This window comes from Dermacentor variabilis, chromosome 7, assembly GCF_050947875.1.
Source record: "Dermacentor variabilis isolate Ectoservices chromosome 7, ASM5094787v1, whole genome shotgun sequence".
NCBI lineage: Eukaryota > Metazoa > Arthropoda > Arachnida > Ixodida > Ixodidae > Dermacentor > Dermacentor variabilis.
In genome coordinates this window covers 99,129,639-99,153,264 of record NC_134574.1, presented here as the reverse complement: position 1 = coordinate 99,153,264, position 23,626 = coordinate 99,129,639, and the positions used below count along the sequence as shown (strand labels likewise).

The 23,626-nt window shown below is 45.4% G+C and overlaps 1 protein-coding gene across 2 annotated transcripts; it reads right to left on the bottom strand.

Moving 5' to 3' along the window:
• Positions 1-1,213: 1,213 nt before the first annotated feature.
• Rpt4 (Regulatory particle triple-A ATPase 4) lies at positions 1,214-23,604 on the bottom strand. Of its 2 annotated transcripts, none has more exons than XM_075698834.1 (12): positions 23,385-23,604; positions 18,547-18,626; positions 16,812-16,851; positions 16,553-16,673; positions 15,789-15,903; positions 15,181-15,330; positions 14,133-14,256; positions 11,895-11,956; positions 9,824-9,944; positions 6,641-6,721; positions 4,144-4,215; positions 1,214-1,405 (listed from the first exon to the last, which is right to left on the bottom strand). In XM_075698834.1, exons 1-12 carry the CDS (start codon positions 23,494-23,496, stop codon positions 1,287-1,289), a joined length of 1,197 nt encoding a protein of 398 aa, XP_075554949.1. In that variant the 5' UTR covers positions 23,497-23,604; the 3' UTR covers positions 1,214-1,286. The 2 variants fall into 2 exon arrangements, with proteins under 2 accessions (XP_075554949.1, XP_075554948.1); XM_075698833.1 differs by lacking the exon at positions 23,385-23,604 and adding an exon at positions 19,445-19,604.
• Between the last annotated feature and the right edge of the window lie 22 nt (positions 23,605-23,626).

Below are 23,626 nucleotides of genomic sequence, written 5' to 3'. Positions count from 1 at the left end.
CTAAAATTGCATAAAATACCACATCACACTTGTGTGCATGCTGCCATTTTCGTTTAAAACAAACACCGGTAGCAATCACCTGCGCTGGACACATGTCATGACCGCCATCTTGTTTTTTGATCGCCCGTTTGAAGCAGCATGCATCTTGCTACTGACATGCGACAATGATTTTTGCATACCTAGTGCAGTGCGTAATGTGCGCCTGGATGAGAAAAATGCAGCACAAACAAGGAAATCCATGTCCCACTCACGTGGAATTGTTTATGGCGCTTGAATTGGTGGCCACAGCATGGAGTGCCCTGCATCGGGCCATGATTGAGCGATCGTCCAGGAACACGCATCCCTTACCTTAAAGAACACTGGTTTTCGTGCCGCGTGACAGTCATCGCGTACGGATTTGGCGTTGGACATAGATTTGCGCAAAGGGGCCGTAATCTTGATCGATCGCCTTCAGGTACACGAGGTACGATCACTTTCGTGCTTGGTACTGGATGCATGGGCCCCTATGTGCGTTGGAGGAATGCTGATGTATGTGTGGAGTGCTGTTATTCTGTGTCGGGTGCCGAGCTGCGCACAAAATCTCACAAAAGTGATCGTATCTCCAAAAGCAGTTGACCGAAAATACTGCTCCGCGGCAGTGCTGCCATTGCTGATCAACGCATGCGGTGCACTACATTTAATCTGCTAGTCGGTATTTTCAAGTGAAGCTTTCTTTACATAGCCCACCACAAGTCTGCATCGGTTGGTCGGGGTCTTGCGCGATGGCAGGACACAGCAAACAGGCTTATATAGCTTAGAGTTTACCTACAGACATAGTGCCAGTGATCCCACCTCTGTTCATAGCAGTAAAACTTTTAATCAACAAATAGATGCTATACATAAACGTTGGCTTATGCTACTCTCTAAAGCACATGGAAGAGTGCATTGTATTCAGTGGCTTCTTTTTCTTGAATTCCACATTTTTGGTTTAACAAATTCTTGGGCAGGAGGATATGTGCCAGTCGATGCTCCCAATTGTATAGCAAGAAACATTTGCCCAAGCCCATCTTTCTTGTTTAATGTCTTTTCTGGCTTTTAATCCTGCATGGTAACACTAGCACTTCTGGCATTCCACAAGTGTAATTTAGCATTCCAGCTTAGCATTCCATGCAAATTAGCATTCATTAAGCCAACCCGATACCTATGACAAATACAGAGCAGAAAGGCTTTGAGATTAAAAAAAAAAGTTTTAATTAGAACACCAAACTCTCGTCTTAGTGTACAGTGAGTCAGGCAGAGGCAGGTGTCTACACCGGCTTGTAGTCCAGCTTGGATTCTAGCTTCTTGTTGTCGGCCACCTTACGCACTGCCTTCATGAAGTCTTCCTCAATGACGAACTCCCGATCGGCACGAATGGCAAACATACCTGGGCAGAGAAGAAACGTTTAGAAACTCCAGGAGCAACAGCAAGGGGTATCAAGGCACAGAAAATGCTAATTCTCTAAGATCACTTCCACGTTCACCGTATTTACACGATTGTAAGTTGACCCCTTTTTCAAAAATTTGAAAGTCTGAAGTTGGGGGGGTCGACTTACAATCGAAACCAAAACATGGCCCCGCCAAAAAAAGCGATAACAACTGGAGCTACAACGTAGTACAATTTTATGTTTGCTCTATGGCCCTACCCGTATCTTTTCGCTATCCCGCGTGTTTGTTCGCTTTTCGGAAGGGTTTTTCAACATTTTTGAGAGTCTTACAGTGCATGCAACACTCATGGGGAATGTCGATAGTTGATGGAAGCGCCGCTGTTCTCATTTGCGGCGGCACCCTCAGATCGGCGGTGCTTGCGGGGAGTATCAGTAGTTCATGGAAGAGCAGACACCGCTCGCGAGTTTCTCTGGTTTCTCTTTCTCTGTTTAAAGGCATTGGTATTGGTTTGACGCGTTCCACATGACTGCCGGCTACGTGCTACTTCTATGCTTCCCCAGTCGTCATGAGTGCGCCAGGCCCACTAATCGTTCGGCACTCGTTCACAGCAGCGTTCAAGAGGGCTGCCATCCTTTACACCGAAGAAACAAATCACTGCGCAGCGGGCCGCAATTTCGATGTTTCTAAACGGGTGGTGCGAGAGTGGCGACTGCAGCGAAGCGAAATTTTCACCTGTGTGACGGCAAGTGAGAAATTTCCCACGTGCCGAAGTATGGACGTTTTCTGGAGCTGTAGGCTAAGCTTGTGGCGTACGTCGCTGAAATGCGTGATCGGTCCCTGCCAGTGAAGTGCGACGTGGTCACGAAATAAGCCCGGACCTCCGCCTTAATTTTAAGGTTCTGCTCCGCCGTGAGTACGAGTGGCTGGCGGCAGAAGACTGCGAAATTACGACAACCGGACCTGTCAAAAGCACCTCCCTGATGGCTGCGTGTGGTTGGGTGCATTTGGCGTGGGCTGCTGTTCTGCAAGATGTCCTGGTGCGGTCGTTTGCCAAATTTGAAATTTCGCTGGACCGCGACGCGCTGTGGGACCGCAGCAACAATGACGATGACAGCCACTAGTGAAGACGAGTAGTCCAGTGACCATGTCAGCTACTAATAAATTTTCGCTATCGAATGCGCCCTCGGGTATGCTCTCTTATTTTTTGTTTTTTCGGTCAAGCGATATGGGGGGGTCGACTTACATTCGAGTCGACTTACAATAGTGTAAATACGGTATGTACAATTAAGTCCACCCATTGCAGTGACTCAGTTGCTAGGGCACAAAGTTGTGGATTTGGTTCCCAGCCCTGGCAGCTGCATACAGATTGGGGTGTTATGCAAGAAACCGCCTGAGTACATGGATCTAGGTGCACATTAAGGAACCCTGGGCTGTCAAAAACTGTTGGAGGCCTCCACTTCGGAGTCACTTATAACCCACTTTGTGGCTTTAGGATGTTAAACTCCACAATTTTTCCATAAATAAGCTGAAGCAAGGTTTGGGTATGGGCTAGTTGGTATTCCATTGTTTCAAACATCACTTACAGCGCATATAAGGACAAGGGACCAAAAGAATGATGAAGACAAGTGCCGACTTCCAACTAATTTTTATTTTGAGTAACACGCATATACACAGACACCAAGACAAAAGCGCTCCCCACAAAGCATCAAACCGACATGAGTAAGCATTCAAAATTCAAAGGGACTATGACCGCCGCCTAAGCTGAACAAGAGTGCATGAACGACATCATAAAAACCAGTTCTTTATCAGTTAGTGCAATTAACGGCTTACTAACTGAGTCACCTTCGGCATTAACATTAACTGAGTCACAATTAACTGAGCAGTAGCACTTGCCTCCTAAAATCATGGGTTTGCGGCACTGAAATATTTTTATCTTGGCTATTAATGGACCATGAAATCGATGGCTCGATGATAATTCGTCTGGTCGGGAGGAGGCACTTCAGGACGTTTCAGCTTCCGTGTGGAAGCCTTGTTCACAAAAAAAGTAGCTCGACAAAGCGAGCTTATGTCCGTTTTAGTATGTGACCGAGGCACCTAGCATATGCAATACGCTTCCAGATACTGACAGGAACACCAGTTTCTTTCGCGATTATGCTTGCCTTGTCCCAGTCAACCTCATGTTTAGAAGTTGCGTGTTCTGCAAGTGCGTTGGAGACAATGTTCTTCTTTCCGATGTCATTCATATGTTCTTTTAGCAGCCTTTCAACATTTCCGCTCTTGCTGATATAAACATAGTCTGCGCAGGGAATATTATAAACAGCGCCTGGAAACTTTTCTTTCTTGAGCCGGCCTTTCATGTGCACCAGTTCATGCTTCAGCTTACGGGCAGGAACGTCCTGAAGTTCTTTAAACCTTTTCATTTTTGGTCAGCGTTTCTCTGTTTTACCTTTTCATTAACGAACCAATTTTCTTGAGGCAGAATGCTCCCTAGAGGGCACGTAACAACTTCCAGCATATAACCAAAATTTGCTATGTGACCTGGTGAAGGGCCCCTTAAAGGGAACACTAAAAGAAGTTTGCCAGCATTGATTACAGCTCGGTTCTTATGCACAAAGTCCCGGAAAATTTTATCATTAAGATATTTCTTAAACAGAATAAAGTGCTAACAGACCACCTTGTCTGCTTATTTACCAGCAAGTTTATAGTGAGCGCAGTGTAAAAGCCAATGCCACTTACCAGCTTCAGTGCACACGTTGCGCAGATCTGCACCGTTGAAGCCATCTGAAAGCTTCACCACAGCCTCCCAGTCTGCAAAAAGACAAGAGGAGCCAGCCAATAAGAACAAGTTGGAAAATTAACAGATGGCTGCAGATGCAACCAGGTCTGGCCACCTTGCCTTACTTGTCAGGTAACAATAAGATGCAGATATTGCTGCTCTGTATGTTGCAGTTGCATGCAATTAACTGCGAATGGTCCTCGACTTGCCACCCAACTACACTGGCATGGCTGCCAAGCTGCGAGCTCAAACATTTGTAACAGAGAGAGAGTAAAGAAAAAAGAAAGAAAGGACACCAAAACATGGCAGCAGATGAGGGGGCGTGGAGGTGGTGAACAGTGGATAGCACACATTTGTTTAAATCTTGCTCCGAGTCTGAGCGCATGACTTTTATGGGGCGGATAACGTGCAACAAGTCGTGCGTCAGCAAAAGCAGCAGGTGCATAAACCATAGGCTCAGGTAGCACGATCTATCCCTGTATAACTAGTAGATTTGGTAGATCACTGCTGCAGCTGTGGTTGCAGACTGGCGTTCATGCACACCTACGTTTTGTCAAGAGACAGACACCAAATTAACATTGAAATCATAGAGGCATTGCACATTAGAAACACTAGAAACGCTTGTGTCACTCGGCTGTCTATTTTGCTAACAGAAAAAGAGTACACACATCTGTGTAGTACGTGTCACGGGATTGACTGATGGGAAAGGTGAGCCAGTGTAGGTTCGCATAGTTGAGATAGTTGATTGTTTGTTGTGATGCTGGTTTCACTACCAAGTGGTGCTTGTAAGAGTTTCTTCCTTGTACAAGTTAACGTCCTTTCAATGAAAACACCAGTTGAGAGCTTGTGCTCGCATCCTCCCTGCCTTCCCATCCGTCCATGTGTTATCTGAATGCATGAATCGGTCAGAACTTGCCCAGCTTTCAGTTCTTCCAATAGATACACATTATTAATGATGAATTTCATTGCGGACACTGAATATGGAAAATTAGCTATGAAGAAGCCTGCATGGTGGAGGAAGGTTCGTGAAAGGGAAGATTGCTATCCACCTGACAAGTACCACGAATCTACAAATGAAATCAACACGAGAAACTGCTATACGTTTCCTTTGCAACTTCATACTCCTGTTGGGCAGCTGACAATTTTCCTATTTTATGAACAGTCTTTCACCTATTGAGCTTCCAGAGAACTGATGCGCCATAAAACAGAGCTGCTTTTCCGTCAGTTATAACATTGTTAAAACGAATTTCGACTGTATAGGTTACAGCAAGCATTCGTGGCAGAGCACAAACACCTTTTGTTTCCTTCATCGTCCGTTACCCCATGTCTCACACCCAGCCCCGCTTAAACTTTCACCTTGCTGCTGGCCTAGTGCTGTACCAGGCACTGTGGCATGCATTGCGACCACTGGCTTGTGAACGCTGTACACTTTGTTGATATGCTTGTGGCACAAATGGCTGGAGTGCCGCTTTGTCAGAAGCAAGGTTCCGGGTTTGAAGCTGTCCAACCTGCCTCCCCTTTTTTTTTGGTTAGAGGGGCCCTTAAACACTTTTTTGAACACAGCAAGAAAACATCGCCGATCTGCTGTAGCGGCTGCTATGAACACGCATGTCAAATTATTACTGCAGTGCATACACAGTCGCCGATAGAATTTTCAGAATCCAAGAATTTGAACCTGATGGATGTTACGGACTTCATAAATGCACCGTGAGGGTTCCTATAGAGCTAATGCATTTTCGTGACCAAATTCAGGCCCCAAAGTTTGATTTTCTGAACTAAATCGCTCTTTCTGAGCCACGCTACCCTATCTTGGAGACCGCCAAGTTGGATTTTCTACTGGCTCGGCCAGGCTTGGCTTCCGGTGGCCCACTCTACAGTCTCTAAGAATTAGGGTGTGCATGCTATCGATAGGGAGCATGTGCCATACTTTCGTCTCAAAGGCCATGCCCGCTCTTCCCTGGCTGGCAAAAATGCAGCAGAGAATGCCACATTCTTTTTTAGCATTTTGTAGCATTGTCGTCATAATCACTTGATGCGGGATCTGAGATAGCAGCAGCGTGCTGCGTAGAGTAGTCTACTGCGGCCACTGCGACACTCAACTTTTCGGTAGGGTTTTGCCCTCTTGGCTTCTCCGCTGTATAGTGCGTTAGCAGAGACGAAAAGAGAGAGAAAGCCGGGTACTGGTGCGATAACTCCTTGTAGTCGAAGGATTCCAAATATGTTTTGCGGCATGAGATCGGCGAGACAACATCCTTTAATGTTTTATCTGCAATGACAACCATTACTGCCATACAACAACGGCATACTGCAGCAACCTATACAATAGCAACTGCAGCTAGAAACCAATTCTATTGCAGCAAAAAGGTGACTTGCTTGCAGGAATATTGCATGCATTGTGTATGTTGCGGAGAATGTTGCGAGCCGTTTTACACAAAAGACTAACAATTGGTCCCTTACCGACTTCGCCATGCTTTGTGATGGGTGTGGCATGGATCTTGACGATGTCGAGCCGGGCTTGTTCGTTTGGCAGCGGGATCTCTGAAAAGTTGAATGAAAGGTCGCATGAAAAACTATGTCGCTGCTATAACCGGGTACCAATGGCTCCCCGGGCACTGCATTCAGCCTTAATATACGTGCCATGTGGGCATTTCGAAGGCCTTAAAAGCGACGAGTCTGTTTACATAATGGTTAGGTGGGCATGGCTAATACCGATGTCACACGGGGCACTTTCGATTATGAATGAGCCTGATTGGGATCAAGTTTCTCGATCACCATTGGCTTTCTTCCACAGCTAGCACAAATGAGCCAATCGCTGTGGAGGAATTCAATGCTGACCAGGTTCGACCGCGATCGAAGGTGCCCTTGGACACTGGTATAAAGCAAGCTGCTTCAACGGTCATTGAGCGAATTCTCTATTGTGTTGATGGAGTTGTGTAGAACTGCACCGTAACTTCAAAGACGCAGGTACCCTTGTCAACATCGTGTTTACATTAGAGTGCTATAAGCACTGTGTTCCAACAAGATTAGCTAGACTACTGATCTCGTAAAAAAATATCTATTAGCTTGCAGTACCAATGGACACCATTCCCATGCCATGAAGAAAAAAAAGTACACTGCAGCCAGCAACACCAATGTTGCCAGATTGATTAAAGAAGTTGGACGACATTCCATATGCAATGTGCGAGCAAAGCCATAGCTTAACTAAAGGTAATACAATGCTTGGCATGACATTTAAAAGCTCTGCAATGTGCTTGTTAAATGGGAAGAATTTCCAGGGATAAATGATTTGAGGGATGCCGAGTTCTTCACAATGGTGGCGCCAGAAGTGTCAGGTGTCAAATTACTGGAGCACCACATTACTACGAACACCACATTAACACACCTTCCAGATTGACGAACTTCTCAGAAATCCCCAGCTGACAGCTTATAGTTTCAATGTAAAAATATTTCAGTACTATGAACTTCAGAATACCAAACATTCCAGAATAACGATTGTCATTCAGTTTCTGTGTCATGCTATCAATGCCTCAGTGCTACGAATCAATAGTATTCAGTAATTTGGAAATTCTTATATTTCCATATATATCCTTCACCGCATCCGGAACAGTAGGCTAGCACATGACAAGGCGCAGAATGTGGACGCTGTGGTGCATGGGTTTGTAAAATATGAGATGGTGCAGGAGGAGAAAACGCGGAAAGGGACTTCCATTTTTTTTATACTGCGAAGGCAACACTGTATTAGGCTTTGCATCCTCCGCCCAGACAAGTGTTGCCTAGCAACAGAGACATGCCCCTTCCTTCTTTCACCCTACCTTCTGCACACGCCTCCTTCTACAGCTGTACTAGCAATACACACGGAGAAATGTAACCTCCGTACTCTTGGGGATGCCACAAGGTTGCACTTTCCAGACGGCATCGTATGCACGCCCTTGCACTTTGGAAAAGTTCAGGTGTCCGCTTTGAGCAAGACAGCTGTGGTGTCCATGGCAAGGAATGTCAAAAACACAACAAACAAAAAAGAAACATTCCACTTTGAAAGCAGCAGGGAGCTTCCTTTTTGCTGGTGCTTTTCTCATCTCCTTTGTGCACACCACCCTTTTGATACGGTCCTTTGGTGGTGTGTAGCAGCAGAATCTGTGGAATTCAATAACGTGGGCTAAGAGCCAACAGCGACATTTTTGAGGATAGCTCATTTGGTGACAACTGATGGGTTGTAGGGGGGAATCATTAATTCCGGAGCTTTGTCTATAACAACATTTCAGAATAGCGAACAATTTGCAGCAGTCCCCTGAAGTTCGCTATATCGAGATTTCACTGTAAACAGCTGTTGGGTTTGTCTTATAGCAGCAATACAACTTTTTCAGACTCATAAAGCTTGGGAATTCCAAGGCTATAAACATGAAAGCCGCACCCATGCAACATGGGTCTAAGAACCCTAATACAATCGCTGACTGATAAATTGGACACCGATAATCTGGACATGATCGTTTATTCGGACAGGTTCTTGGCACCACCAATAGCCTTATAGACTTAATGTGTAAAGACGACCGACATTTCAGACAGCCACCAGCTCTACATTCGGTTATCCGGACTCCGTCCATGGCTGTAGCAAACACCAACTCTGCTGCCATCTTCTCTGGCAACCTCGACAAGGCATGAGGTATGGCCTCGGAGACTACACGCTAGATGGTCATCTCTGAGGCCTTGCCTTAGTCACTGCTCCATGCCTCTGAGATTTAACTGCAAATGCCAATCTTGCAGGTTTTGCCTGAAGTGTGAGGTCATATCAACATCGCGATTACTAAATCCTTTTCGGGCACCCCTCGCATGGCCCGCTATCTGTCTGTTGAATTTGCATTCCAGACAACGCTCTGTTGGCTCCAAGAAGTCTTTCTCATGAAGTTATAGATATGTGGTGTCAAATGGCGCCAACGGTGCCCTCGCAGTGCGAATGAGCCCGACTCAGCAACTGAAGAGGCTGAACTGCCACCTACCACAGCGAGCTCAAATGCGGACATCACTGATGACCTGCTAGGCTGTGGTGAGCTGATTCCTACTGCCGTTACATTTGAAGACTTTGCAGACGTCGACACAGCGGTTTCGTGGTGTTCTGAACTGAATGGTGACGAAATAATTGAACAAGTTCTCCCCCCGTCAAACAGCAACTCTGACTCAGTATGATGATGTGCCGTGTCCTCCGGAGCCTTCCACATGCGGATCTGACTCAAGTCTTTGGAGTGCATCGGCGCACAGCGAAACTCAAAACTAGCAGAAATACAGGCAGACTTGGTTGCATGTCAGCGGAGCGCACGCAGCAACGCAATGACCACTTGTTCCTTGCACAGGGGCCTTAAAACGTAAATAACATGATTTATTTTTGGATACATTCGTTTTTACAACATTCCATAGTTTGGACTTATTTACGTTCCCCGTGGAGTCCGAATGATCATTTGTCGACTGTAAGTTTATGTTGTAGCATAAAGCTAAAGTCAAGTGCTTTACTATTCAATGCTCTTCAAGCTACATGGGCAATATTTCTGTTTTATATTTGGCTCTGGGGAACACACAGTAGCTTTCGACCACAGGAGAAGGGGAAAAAGAAAAGATTAAAAAAAAAAGCTGTCTTAAGAAGTGACTTGCCGATTTTGCGGTCAAGGCGACCAGGACGCAGGAGTGCAGGGTCAAGGGTGTCGGGCCTGTTTGTAGCCATGATGATCTTGACCTGTCCCAGGGAGTCGAAGCCATCCATCTGGTTCAAAAGCTGCATGCAGAAGAGACAACACGAAAAGGGTGGAAAACCCTTTGTTGAAGCTAAGGTGACCAATGTGTGCAAATATCAATGGAAACGCCTAATTTGCGCACAAGCAACAACTGCTGCAGCAATCTGACTTCAGACTTTGTCTCCTGATACCTGCCAAGTAGCTCTCCTCTCGAAGGACCCACCTCCAATATAATAATATTTGGGGTTTTATGTGCCAAAACCACTTTCTGATTATGAGGCACGCCGTAGTGGAGGACTCCGGAAATTTTGACCACCTGGGGCTCTTTAACGTGCACCTAAATCTAAGCACACGGGTGTTTTCGCATTTTGCCCCCATCGAAATGCGGCCGCCGTGGCCGGGATTCGATCCTGCAACCTCGTGCTCAGCAGCCCAACACCATAGCCACTGAGCAACCACGGCGGGTACCTCCAATATACTACTTGCTTACTTTCAGCAGTAAATTCATTGTCACGGATACACATAAGGTGTTCCCACTTCATATTGGTACTGACTGTACGTGTATGAGAGGCTCTTCCACTCGCATCATGGCAAGCATTGATTGATTCACGGGGCTTAACGCACCAAAGCAACCCTTGGGTTACGAGAGTTGCTGTAGTGGAGGGCCCCGGATTAATTTTGACCACCTGCGGATCCGTAACGTGCATCCAAACATGTGCTACGTAAACACTTTTGCATTTCGCCCTCTTCGAAACGTGGCTGCAGTGGCCAGGACTCAAACCCACGACCCGGTGCTCGGCAGCAGAGCGCCTAGCTAAAATGGTAGAGCATTGCCTGCATCATGCAGAGGTCGTGGTTTTTGGCTCTCACTGGTAGCAAGTTGTCGTTTCTTCCACTTTCATCTTCTTCATTATTGTTTTACATAGTTTAATTAGAAAAAAATTAGGTTGCTAATTTCCCCCTATGCATTCCTTGACTTCACTGTCTACATGCTTCATGCAGCAAAGCTATGCTGCTGTTTGTTTTGCTAAATTGCGACTTTCTAGCCTATTTCTTTCTTTTCTTTTTGCTGATGCACTTGCAAGTATGCATGGCTCCCCCAAAATGGGAAAGCAATCAATTCTGGCCTTTGTATACCACGAATCAACAGCCATTCTGGAGCATGGAGAGAGATGGAAGATTACAAGAAATTATTCGAGGACCAATAACCTGGACACATTCAATTATTCGCACAGATTCGCGGCACCACCATTCACCCCATAGACACAACGTGTATATTTATGATAGAAATTTCAGACACCCATACAGTGCAAAGTTCTAAAATTCAAACTGCTTGCACAACCATGTGCTCACTTGGCCGCTGGAAATGGGCATAAAGAGCTACATTACTGTTTCAATTCAATACATTGCCAATGTCTCTAGGAGGATGAAATAACCAAAGGATGCTACAGCTATAGATGGCAACGACCTAGTAAGTCCAGTGGACAATGGTTGCACCCAAAGCATCGTACAAGCCAAGCCAAGACGCTCATACCAAGGCTGCGTTAGCATGATTGTCGCATGTGCCCCACCTACAAAGGTTACTTCCTCTACGTGGCAACACAATTTTGGGTCAGTTTGTTGTTAGTTAAATTTTTGTCACTTAGAATCTTAACACTAGGGCTGCTGCAGTACCGGACATTGCCTTGAAGAAATCCAAAGGTGCCCAGATTGGTCAAATACTGATAAATTTCTTTGCCAATATAGAGGTGGCAAATTTGAAGTAGGCCTAAGACACGCTTACTCAACGGCTGGTAACTATTGTGCATAAGTGACGTGCTCCACACGTTTGTTCAGCCACTGGGTCATCTGCGCAAGAACCGCGGTTCTCCTGCACCAGAATCGTTCAAACAATTGTCCATTTACATCAGTCTTTCTCGTTGCAGATTAAAAGAACTGCAGGAGCCAGCCAGAAAAATAACTGTAGGTTAGGGAGAGGGGAAAGGCCTTACCTCCATGAGGGTCCTCTGGATTTCTCGGTCGGCAGATGTACCTTCAGAGAACCTACGGCCACCTGGAGATGAAAAATGAGAGAAAAGTAATGCCTCCCTCAATGACAAATTGGGACTTTCCTCCTTAAAATATATCAGCAGATCAAGCCTGCAGAATGAGTGTGCAACTTGCCACGCAGTACTTTTGAAGTTACCTTGTCCTTCACTCAGCCTAACAGTTAACTTTCTAAATACACAGGCGCAAAAGCAGTTTGTGACAGCCTTGTGATAGCCAGGGGATCGCACAGGGTGGCGGAACGAAATGTTTTTCATCCTGCTTTTAGCTTCATTCCATTGGAAAATGTTATGCTCCGGTTCTGCTACGGAACAATAAATAAATAAAAAAATAAATAAATAAATAAATAAATAAGAATAATAAAAAAGGGTTCATAAGGGTTTTGTTTTATATGCAAAAATTTTCAAAGCAAAGCAACAATCAAAACATAATATTTTTTTTCTCAATAAGTCAATTATGAATTCTGAGGTCATGCTCAGTGCCTTGATTCAAGTCACTGAGTGTGATCTGAGAAGCAACATGTCATCAAGTGTACTCACCTTAATGTGTGACTGTTGTAATAAAATGAACCTGAACATAAACGATCAATAAAACTTAGGTGACAAAGTGTTCTACAAGTAAAAAACGAAACGATAAGCTCTTCAGCGCACAAGTCCTACGTTTTGCTATGATGCCAATCTGCCAGTGTGCTGAGTGGCAGGCATAGATTAGTGGAGTGCTTGATTGGCTACCACTCATTCTATCCCTGCCTTAGATACGTGCTTATGCGGACCCCTGATTTTGACGTTGCCTAATGTTGGCTGTTTCGGACTGCCTATTTTCCCTTTGAACCGAAAACCGATAAAAAATATTTCGGTTTCACTCCAAAACAAAATAGTAAATAATCTTCTGGTTATGTTTTCATTCCAGACAAAAAAAAAAATGTTTTTCTCCTTTGTTTTCGTTTCATTCCGACACAATAATAATAATAATATTTGGGGTTTTACGTGCCAAAACCACTTTCTGATTATGAGGCACGCCGTAGTGGAGGACTCCGGAAATTTTGACCGCCTGGGGTTCTTTAATGTGCACCTAAATCTAAGCACACGGGTGTTTTCGCATTTCGCCCCCATCGAAATGCGGCCGCTGTGGCCGGGATTCGATCCCGCGACCTCGTGCTCAGCAGCCCAACACCATAGCCACTGAGCAACCACGGCGGGTGCATTCCGACACACTGGCCATTTATATAACAGCAGCAATTTTCCTTTATAATGAGGAACTCTACCTCTGTCCTGTGCATTCTGTCCTACAAATAATATAAAATAAAAAGAGAGAAGATGTAAAAATTTCCCCTTTTGAATAAAAAGGCAACAAGCCTAAAAAATATTTTTTCTTGCAGAGTCTTGGCGTTTTCTTAAGTAGCATGTGGCTATATGTCTTCGGCCCAACGTTGAATGATCGGGAGAAGGCGTCATTTGTTAAATTAAAGAAGGAACAGAAGACAAGGATGAAGAAGTTTGCCATGTGATTCATGCTTTTCTGAAAGCACAATAAGAGTAGAAAGTCCAACAAAAAAATCCCTGCTTCAGTGGTATCACACGAGCAATGCCGAGGAAGTAAATGCAATGTACACTTCTGCTTCATATTTGTTGAGAACTGTCTGTACAAAATCCACACGAAGCTACAGGAAGTTTGTGGTGAAGCGCGCTTTCAGTGTTCCGCCTGGTGTTCGTTGCCCACAGGCAACAAACCTACTGCTGAAAATGTCTGTGTAAAATATTGCATTCTATTTCACAATATCCTTATTCTTGGCGCATTTAGCACTTCTGAATGAAAAAGAAGCATTTTCTCCAGATATTTCTGTCTCACTCCTAAAGGGTTAATCAAGCAGGTCTGAAAAATTGCTCAGCGACTGTAGCTGATCAAGGACAGGTGTTCTGACCTGATTTTTGTTTTGCATTTGATGCATTAAGAAGCATGGATGACGTAGCTGCAACATGTGTCTTCAGTGCAGTTCTGTGTAACGCATTTGGAGTGAGTGATGCAGCTCTGCAGTAATGCGCTTTGTTGGAAATGGTGTGTATCCAGAACCAAACGCCGAGTTGAATTTTCGTTTTTTACCTCCAGCTTGTGGCCAACACCGGCTATGCATCAGTATGCAGTACATAATCTTGAGCCGTGTAAAGGCCATAGACATTCCTCACCAATGGCATCAATCTCGTCCATGAAGATGACGCACGGTTGATGGTCGCGAGCATAGTTGAACATCTCGCGGATGAGTCTGGCACTCTCCCCAATGTACTTGTCGACGATGGCACTTGAAACCACCTGGAGGCAAGAATGCAGGCTTAAACGTGAGACGGCTGAGCAGCATCACAGAAGCTTATTATGTGGAGGCGACTGTGGATGCAAAATGAATGGCTAGGCCACTGTGAAGACAAGACGCACAGGGCTATGCACAAAGGGACTCGGTCCTGTAATCCTGCTTGGTTCTCTACAATTTTCACAATGAAATGCTTTACAAAATAAAGGGTTTGCCCTATAGGCTAGGTCCCATAGCTAAAGGGCATGTCATAGGCTAAGCAGACATGTAGGCAACCAACAAGAATCTGATATGTTTTATGTGTGAGGGCATGCCAAAATGAAACTGAATTGAAAAAGGAGACAAGCCATTAGGAACACTTAAAATTGTGCTTCAGGAAATTTTTTAAATAGATTTTTTACTTTCAAAATAGACTTTAGGTAGCCTATCGTAAACAGACAACCATTGAATTGAGGGTGCGCATGCAGGCAACCCTTTAACGTGTGTGTAAATAATAATAATAATAAAAAGAATCCCAGGACACCGAAGCACTTATGAGTGGTGAATGCAATAGCATTAATGTCCAATTGAACTCCACAGAGTGGTCGTTCGAGCTATAGACTCCTTGTTGGCAGGCAAGCCCATTGAGACGCTTGGTGCGTTTTGATTTGGCCTTACTGAGGCACAGTTAGAATACAGACTAGAGCTAGCATGAACAAGGAACCCTCAGTTAACACAGGCTTCCGAGAGCGAGAACAAGAGCGGTTTGGTGTTGCGGCCAATGGGAACTCGGTCCAGGTGCGCTCGTGACGTGGCGTCGCAGCCAGTGGGAATTTACCTGCAGTTTCGCTGCTACAGATGCTACAGGCTTTCTTGCTCAACGAGCCATTTGACGCTTTCGCATCAACAAATAAATAAGCTGTGTGTAGAAAAAGAACAGGAAAAAGCACCTTGAGGAAATTGGCTTCAATCTGGCTTGCAACAGCACGGGCGAGAAGTGTTTTCCCAGTGCCCGGGGGCCCATACAGCAGGCAGCCCTTGGGAGGGGTGATGCCCACACGCTGGAACAGCTCGGGGTTCAGCAGGGGCAGCTCAATCACCTGACAGGAGGTTGGTTGCAGGTGATTGCAAGCAATTTCATGAGGAACAGCTTTCAGATAATGCGCCAACATGCATCCACATACACAAAAATGGACCCTCGGAGCCAGTGTGTATCTGTATAACAAAACATTAAGCTGGTTTGCACTTAAACGATGCCAGAAATTATGTTGCTAAAGATTATGTTTTTCGCATATTAGATTTCTCTTTAGCATAGGTTTCCATTAACAAAAACTAGGCAGTGGCATCAGTGAGCGTCAGTTACGGGTTGCAGCCTAGAGATGGCAGCAGAGGCAAATGTTATTTCACGAGCAGCAGGTGAATAAAGTGTGCTTGTATCGGCAGGAGGTACGAAGCCATCAATCTTAACAACAGAAAAGAAAGCCCAAGTGTAGTTTTTTAGGTCCCAACAGTTGCCCTATGGATGTTTTGTTCAAGCAGAAATCTGGCACGTGCTCACCTCTCGCAGCTCACGGATCTGCTCGGCAAGACCTCCAATCATGGAGTAAGAGATGTTGCCGGGGTCTTCGTGCGACATGTTATACACCAATGGGTCCACCTCCCGAGGAAGGTACCTGGAACCACCAGAATGGGAAAATTACGGACTAGGACAGCAGGCGTGCAACAAACAGGACCCAGAGCGGCTTCAAAGGGTTGCAACATGGTAAATCCCCAAACTGCTGCAGCATGGACAGCTTTCTCATGCAGACACCCCAACTGTCTTGCACAAGGCACTAGTCATCAACACTTGACGTGGCCATGAACAGCTAGCATGAGTCAACAATTTTACAGCGAAGCTGTGAGGGAGAGTTCCACAGCCATTTTCATGCGGTGGCGCGATTAGCACGAAATGTTAATCAGAGAATAACTATAGTAGCTAATTTTTGTTATGAAATGAACTTATCAATGATTATAAAATAAATGTTGCCTTACACGTATCTCGTTCAAATAAACAACTTATTTGCACATCTTTTTTAACCAGGAGTCAATCATTTTTTTTCTTTATTACATCACGTTATACAGATTCCAGGTAGGAGGTCAGCTAGGAGTATGTACGAATGCACCAGCACTGCTGCTGCATTCAAGCGAGGCCACGAGCAAGCAAACAGAGCCTCAGTGCTTTCAAAGGGTGCGAGGAGACATTTACGCGGCTTCGCCATCTCTGATGTACCAATTGTCAGATTGGCATGCGTTTGTCAAGGATGTTTTCTTTTGGATACCCACCTCATGATTGTTAGTGTGGTCATATCCAGAGCCACACGTGTCCCTGGCTTGAGCTTGGCTTTGTCCAGCTGTCGTCGGCATCCGACCACATAGCGTGGCCCATTGGTTGCCTTTACAATAACTGTGAGACAGCATAAAAGAGCACGCTCAGGCTTAATGCAAGAGGGTAGACGGTGAAAAACTGCAAGACCACATTTCACAACAGAGAGAGAGAGAGAAAGAGCAAAAACCACACACATGAGAAAGAATGAGCACTCACATTTTTCTTCTGTAAGTTGCTTCAGTACTTCACCAACAATCTGGAATTTAAATAATGTGCATATCAGATGACAGGCTTTGTATGTTGTACAGGTTCGAGAAAAACCCAGTGGTCAATCTGGAGCACTTTAGATTCTTTTTTTTTTTGTTTTCTGCACCAGAGGAAGTCATGGCAGCTTTTCATTTCCTTGGTCAACTTAGGTTAACTTAACCGCGGTGGGCTATTTAGGAGAACCACAGAGGCCAGACTCAGCGACAAGCTCAGGGAAGTGCTGCAGTATGTTAAGTGCTTTGAAAGAATGACCTTGTCCTACCTTACTGCTTCACGTACAGTTGGCCACAATAGTTTACAGGACACAGGTTTTGCGAAAAAAGCTGGATTCGTGTGCAGCCAGGTCGCATAGCCTGGAATTCAAAGTTACAACTTGCAGTCATTTATGTGACACCTACACAGTGATTCATTAAGTGGCATGCCTTAAAAGAGCAGAAGTGCACATTTCTCAGGAAACCTGCGTCCGCTTCCGAAGCCCACTGTATGCGATAGACGGCAACTGCACGCTTCTTCATATGACAGCAGCCTTTCCACAACTGAGGGGCCCCCTTTTAGCAATGAGAGTAATTTTGGCAGTAGCTCCAGTAACACCCCAGTCAGTCGAGCAAATTTAGTGACACTTTGAGTGAGTGCACTTAGTCATTAGTGTCACTTGCCGGCTGTGAGACGGAAACGTTAGGTCACACTTGCTGTGGCGTGCACTTGCCAGTAGGCGTGCTCGACAATCTCACTTCACTGTATTAGGCGTGTAGCCTAGACAGCAGTGCTTGTAGAATAAATGAATAAATGCTTACAGCAGAGCTGGCACTAATTCTAAGATCACTTTTTCTTGATTTCAAATGCTATGATTGTCTTTGTGACATCAGTGAAGCCAAAACAAGTTCCAAACATTCATTTTTGACGGATTCCACCGTTTTGACCTTGTAGATTTTTGATATGTTCCTTGCTTGTATCAACTCAAAACAAACAGATGAGTTAATGGGATTACAGCATCTCTATTCTTGATTGCAAAGGTTCTTGTAAATAAGAATCTTTTTTGTAGCGAAACGGTAAACGTTTATAGAACTTAGAATGCCGAGAATCGTATCAACCTCTACGGCTTTATAGACTGCCACTGTCATCGATCTTGAATGACACTTCATTTTGCTGCCTAGCAGCAGACTGACGAAGTGACATTCAGCTAGGCAATGTACACTCACTCGAAGTGTTACAAAATTTCCTTGTCTGACTAGGAAATATCAGTCATGTGATAGCGAGTGCAACGGCCCGTGACACTTTTGTAAAACAAGAAATGCAGATTCGACAGAGCTTAGGCATTGCTTCCTTAAACAGAGGTAAGCAGCAACTTTCACATTTACGCAGCTCAAAGCAGTTTGTTTTCAAGTGCAAGACTTGTACAAGAAATCAGCCTGTGGAGTCTACTATGGACTATGCAGCCACAATGTACAGAAAGTGGCCTTGCTAGCAAATGACATTATTAAAAAAAAAAAAAATGTCTGGTGCAATTCATGAAGTTCACGTCAGCAATTTTAGCATTTGTACTACAATGCAGGCATGCGAGGAAAATCAATCACTAGTGGGTTTTTGCGCACAGAGTCACAGTCTGCCTGCCATTAATTTAACCAAAGATTTCACTTCGAAACGCAAATGCACTGAAGCAAGTAGGTAGGTGCCCCTTGTTTACCTGGCCAACACTTTGAAGAGCCTTCAGGTCATTCTCAGACTTTTCATACTGTTTGTTCAGTTCCTTCAGCTGCTCACGCACTGCAATGAGAAAGATAATAATGTCATAACAACATTACATGGATAACCTTCCGAGATAACATCGTTGATATACTGTTTAGATAACAACGTTTAGATAGTTCGACTGTTTTTTTTAAGGGCTATATCGGGGGCGCAATATATGCAACGTACGTCTTAAACATACCTCCTGGGCGCGCTGCTTTAGACGATACACGATACGTGTATTGCTAAGCGTCGTACAGGTAAGTTTTTCACGCAAAGCCGAGGTAGGTCGCAAAGCAAACCAACTCCGACATGTCCGTAATTTAGTTTGTTTGTTTTTTGGGGGTCGGACAAGCTGCTATAGTCCAAGCGCTCGCTCATTCTGTCATAACGTGCGCGATATAAAAAGCTAGTTTTGTTCAGAGATCTTGATGAAAAGGAAACAGTGCTTCGCGAAGTTCGGCCAAACAGACAAACCAAACAAACAAGGTTTGCTTAAAGACGTGTCATGCCACAGTGTAAGAAGGTTACGCACGAGGAAGGCGATAAAACGACCCATTCATTCCCAAGGAAGCACAATAACCCAACTCGTCAAAGGAACTGCTTGCAACGTAGGCTGCCAGACGACGTTATCAGTGGGGCACGGACTTTTGAAAGCCCAAATTACGACACACAACACTACACACGCACCGAAAGCAACGTACACACAGCAACCTGTATAGCGCTGGACACGAAACACAAGCGATTTGTACTGACGTGAATCAGCGTTATTGCAAACTGAAAGCCCTGTGTAAGCGGGGTCGTCTCAGCCGCTAACTCGGCGACCCCGGCACAACGGCGGGGAGTCTTTCACTCACTTTCCTTGAGCCTGCTCTCCACCTCCTTGTGCTCCGTCAACTTCTTTCGGTAGTCTTCGCGATATTTCTCGATTTGGTCTCCCACAGGAGCCACCGGCGGAGTAGTCACTGCAGCCGCCGCCATGTTTTCTCTTTTTTGCTCCGACTGGAAATCCGGATGTGGCTTCGTCTGGGCTTTGTCTCGTACGTTTTTTTTTCTGCCGCTTATGACAACGGCTTTCGTTAGTTGACAATGGTTGACTTTGACTTAGAGCGCGTTTTTCAATCGTCCAAGCTCGCTCGCTGGCGTTTTCGCCATAGAATTAGCGTATTTTCGCACTCACGCGTTACTGGGTCCCAGTGCTCATCACGTGCACTGTACCATGCCAGACATCCGCGTAGCCCGAGTCGTGCTCTGTCAAGCTAAAGAAAGAAAAAGTGCAAACAGGTAGAAACTGCCATGCTCAGACGAAGTGTCATGTGTTTCAGAACCCTTTCATACAGCACTTCCCGTATTCACTGAGCTTAATCGGCATTATATACAAGTGCATGCAAATGATATTGAGCGAGCTACAGAGGCCAAATTAACCGTGCATGAAGATTACTTCATCTGAAGCCGCGTACCTTTAGAGTTCAACTGGCATCGAATACTGGGTGTCCACGTGACGTAGAGCTGTAATTCGTTATTCTGACAGACAATTTGTACCAGTAGAGGTAGAACTATGGGTCAGTCACCGACCACAGCGGCGATTGACTCACTGATGGTTGTGTTGAAACAGTTATGGAAACTACCATTGCTAGCCCAGTCGCGTTAGGCGCAGAGCATATAGTTTACTACATGAACTGTAGGAAACTATGACCTAGAGATGATGTCCTGTTCGCACGTACTATGTCGTGACGTCACGACAGAGCATCCTCCTGGGAAACGAAACAGATACTGGTTTTAAAAAGAGGGTATTAAATTATTTACAGCGCTTTGAAGCTTCTCACTATTTTTTCTAGGGATTAGAGGTTTGGGACCTTCATTTAACGCAAAACGAATGAATATTCGAAAATATCTTGTCAGCACCCCTGAGTCTAACTAACTGTAGCTTTTGCCGTTCGCTCCAGGAAAGCTAAGTCTCGCCCTAAGATTTAGTCCGTTTTGAAGTTTTACGTATTGCATCAACACGCAATATTGCACGCGCTCATTCTGGGTAAATGACAAAGAATATTCACTGGCGATTAAGCGGTAAATGTGAGAGAAATGCGTAGAATTGCGTCGCACCTGCTTGAGGACGCGGATACATTATTTAACCCGCATTCACCAAATTGTAAATAGTTCAGGAGTGAAGTGCAACTAGCGGTGCGTCGAAGCCGATCACCCTCATTATATATATATATATATATATATATATATATATATATATATATATATATATATATATATATATATATATATATATATATATATATATATATATATAGCAATATGCATACGTGCTCTTTCAAGCTATGCCATCACCTCTATACATTCATGCATGCCTCTACACCTCTACCATGTGACCGGCTTAAGTTGTAGCTTAAGAGGTGTAGAGGTATGGATGAATGTATAGAGGTGATGGCACAGCTTGAAAGAGCATGTATGCATGTTGCTATATATATATATATATATATATATATATATATATATATATATACCTCTACCATATGTGACCGGCTTAAGTTTCCCACACTGCCCACAAGTACTTTCTTTTTCCCACTATGACACTCCTAATTCTAACACATTAAAAAAAAGCCAAATGCAGCGGCCACATATCTGATGATGTGCAGTCAGGGCGCACCTTAATTGGAGCGCGCGGCAAAAGTATAAGGATTGGCAGGGGGTGCTTATGCGTCGCCTGTCTCCGTGCGTCTCTCAACAAAACGCACTTGCCAAGCAGGCAAGAGAAATGATCGCGTCGATTTGTCACTCCGGACTGCCCAGAACGCTGCGAACGCCAGCGCTCACTGCCTGGCATCCGGCAGCGTCTCGAGCAATCCTGGAAAGTCCGGGTCGATAAGAAGCAGAGCCGCAGACGGCAAGAGGATGCAAGACGTGGAGCAGAGGTATCTTCGATCCGCCAGGTTCTCAAACCATCTTCGACTCAAAGGTGTTGCTCCATCCCGCCGAGTTGAGCACAGCGCTACACCACTATTAGACTGTAGAATGCGCTGGAAGTGCTTCTCACGCGCAAAGACGTTTAAACAACAACTTCTCACTTGGAGTGCCAATGAAGCGCAATGACCATTTCTCTAAAGGTACAGTGTTGCCATCGGCGACGAACACGAGTATCTGTACCTGAGAGGCGTGGACCACGGGCGTGGACAGAGAATGGAGCAAGGGGTCAAGAAAGTTGGCAACCGCGTTCAGGGTAATTGAAACTGTAATCAGAGAACCAGGAATCATTTGAAAGAAAGTGAGAGAAGCAGATACAGTTAACTGGATGCAAAGAACGGAAGCAAAAATGACCGTGGAGATTTACAAGAACGAGAAGAAAGAAATTGGAAGCGAAAATCTGCACGATAGCACAACGGGCAGTGCTTTCGCTATTTGAGACTCGATCGGGCCCGCTGCCTAAGGACAAAAACATACCGGAGCAAAATATATTCGGAACTAGATGAGGCAGGTGTATGCTGCAGCGAAAATCCGGAGACCACTCAGTACATCCTAATGGAATGCCACGGAATTCGCCCAGTGAGAACCGTGGGTAACATACACCTTGCAAAAGGACTTGTGTTTAAAGTGGACGGAAGCGTTAACCGGTCAGCAGTCGAGACAAGCGAGAGACGTTTAGAGTACTGTTGAAAAAAAGAAAAAAGAAAAGCAGGGGACAGGTCCCGTATTCACAAAAAGTTCTTACGCTAAATGCGTGAATGCTAGCTGATATGATCATGACCTGATAGTAATGTAGGACGTATTATTAGCGAAGGCGATCAGCCAATGAAAAACATCACTTACGAAAGAAAAGCTTTGTGAATTCGGCTTACAGTCACAGCTAGCGGCACAATGTAGGTTTTGAAGGAATAAAAAAAAAAAAAGCAGATTAAGGAGATGTATACAAAAATGCTAGATAAAGAACACGCATAGCGTACCTGATTAAATCAAGCAGACTAGGCGACTATTTGTCACCGCGCCGTTTGGGATGCTATTAAATCATCGTCAATCATCATAAACGCGCCCCGCCACTGTCTTCGACCACGGCCTGCAGTTATAGCGCCTAGAATATACTATTCTAGGCACTATACTGCAGTGGTCGCTTGTGTGAAACCACGTCGCTAGATAGGGGTGGTACTCTCGGGCGATCGCTATCGAATGTACTTTCAGTTTCGAGAGATTTCACGTGACTAGCGCCAGACGCTTTCGGCGTCTACTGAAAGAGAGCGTCGCTGACACGTGTACGTGCCAACTGTGCCGAGATAGCGTGCTGTCGCTCGTAGACAGAGGCCGATGCGACGGGCGTTATGGGCACGTGAAATCTCCAGAAGCAAAGTATCTCCGAAAGCGATCACCCCGAGAATACCGCCACAGAGCGCGATCACTCAAACGCAAACGTCACGAACCATGGCTCTTCGGCACCTGTGCCCCGCGGCCCGGCCCCGCAGTCGATACGGAGACGCTAATCATCTATGTGGTGACGTGGCCCTTTTGCGTTACATTACACCTTTCGGTGCAGTTGCAGGGGTAGAAAACGAGCGCTCTAAAAACCGAACGGCCAATTAAAAGCGAAAATAAGCGGTGGGAGGATTTGCAGGCAGGTACGCGCAGCGACCACACAACTGGCTGCACTATTTAGAACACCTATACTTCGCAGATGACAGCGCTTTTTCGGTTCTGTATACCGAACGAACTGCAAGGGGAAATTATATCGCTCCCCAAAGACTCGTTCGCGTTCATCATGTGTCCGCGATATCACGGTGAGTGGGCGAGAGTACGACTCACTTTCCTTGAGCCTGCTCTCGACCTCCTTGCACTCGGTCAGCTTCTTGCGGTAATCTTCGCGAAGCTTCTGCGCCTGTGGTGCCGCCGAAGGAGGCGGCGAAGCAGACGGCATGCTGTCCCGGCAGAGCCGGTGCTCGGCTGCACTCTTGTCGCTGCGACTGCAATGTAGAACGCGGCTCTTCGCTCTTGTTATTCGTTCGGTTTGCGATCTCCGCTAGAGGGCTCGTCGCGTTGTTTGCATT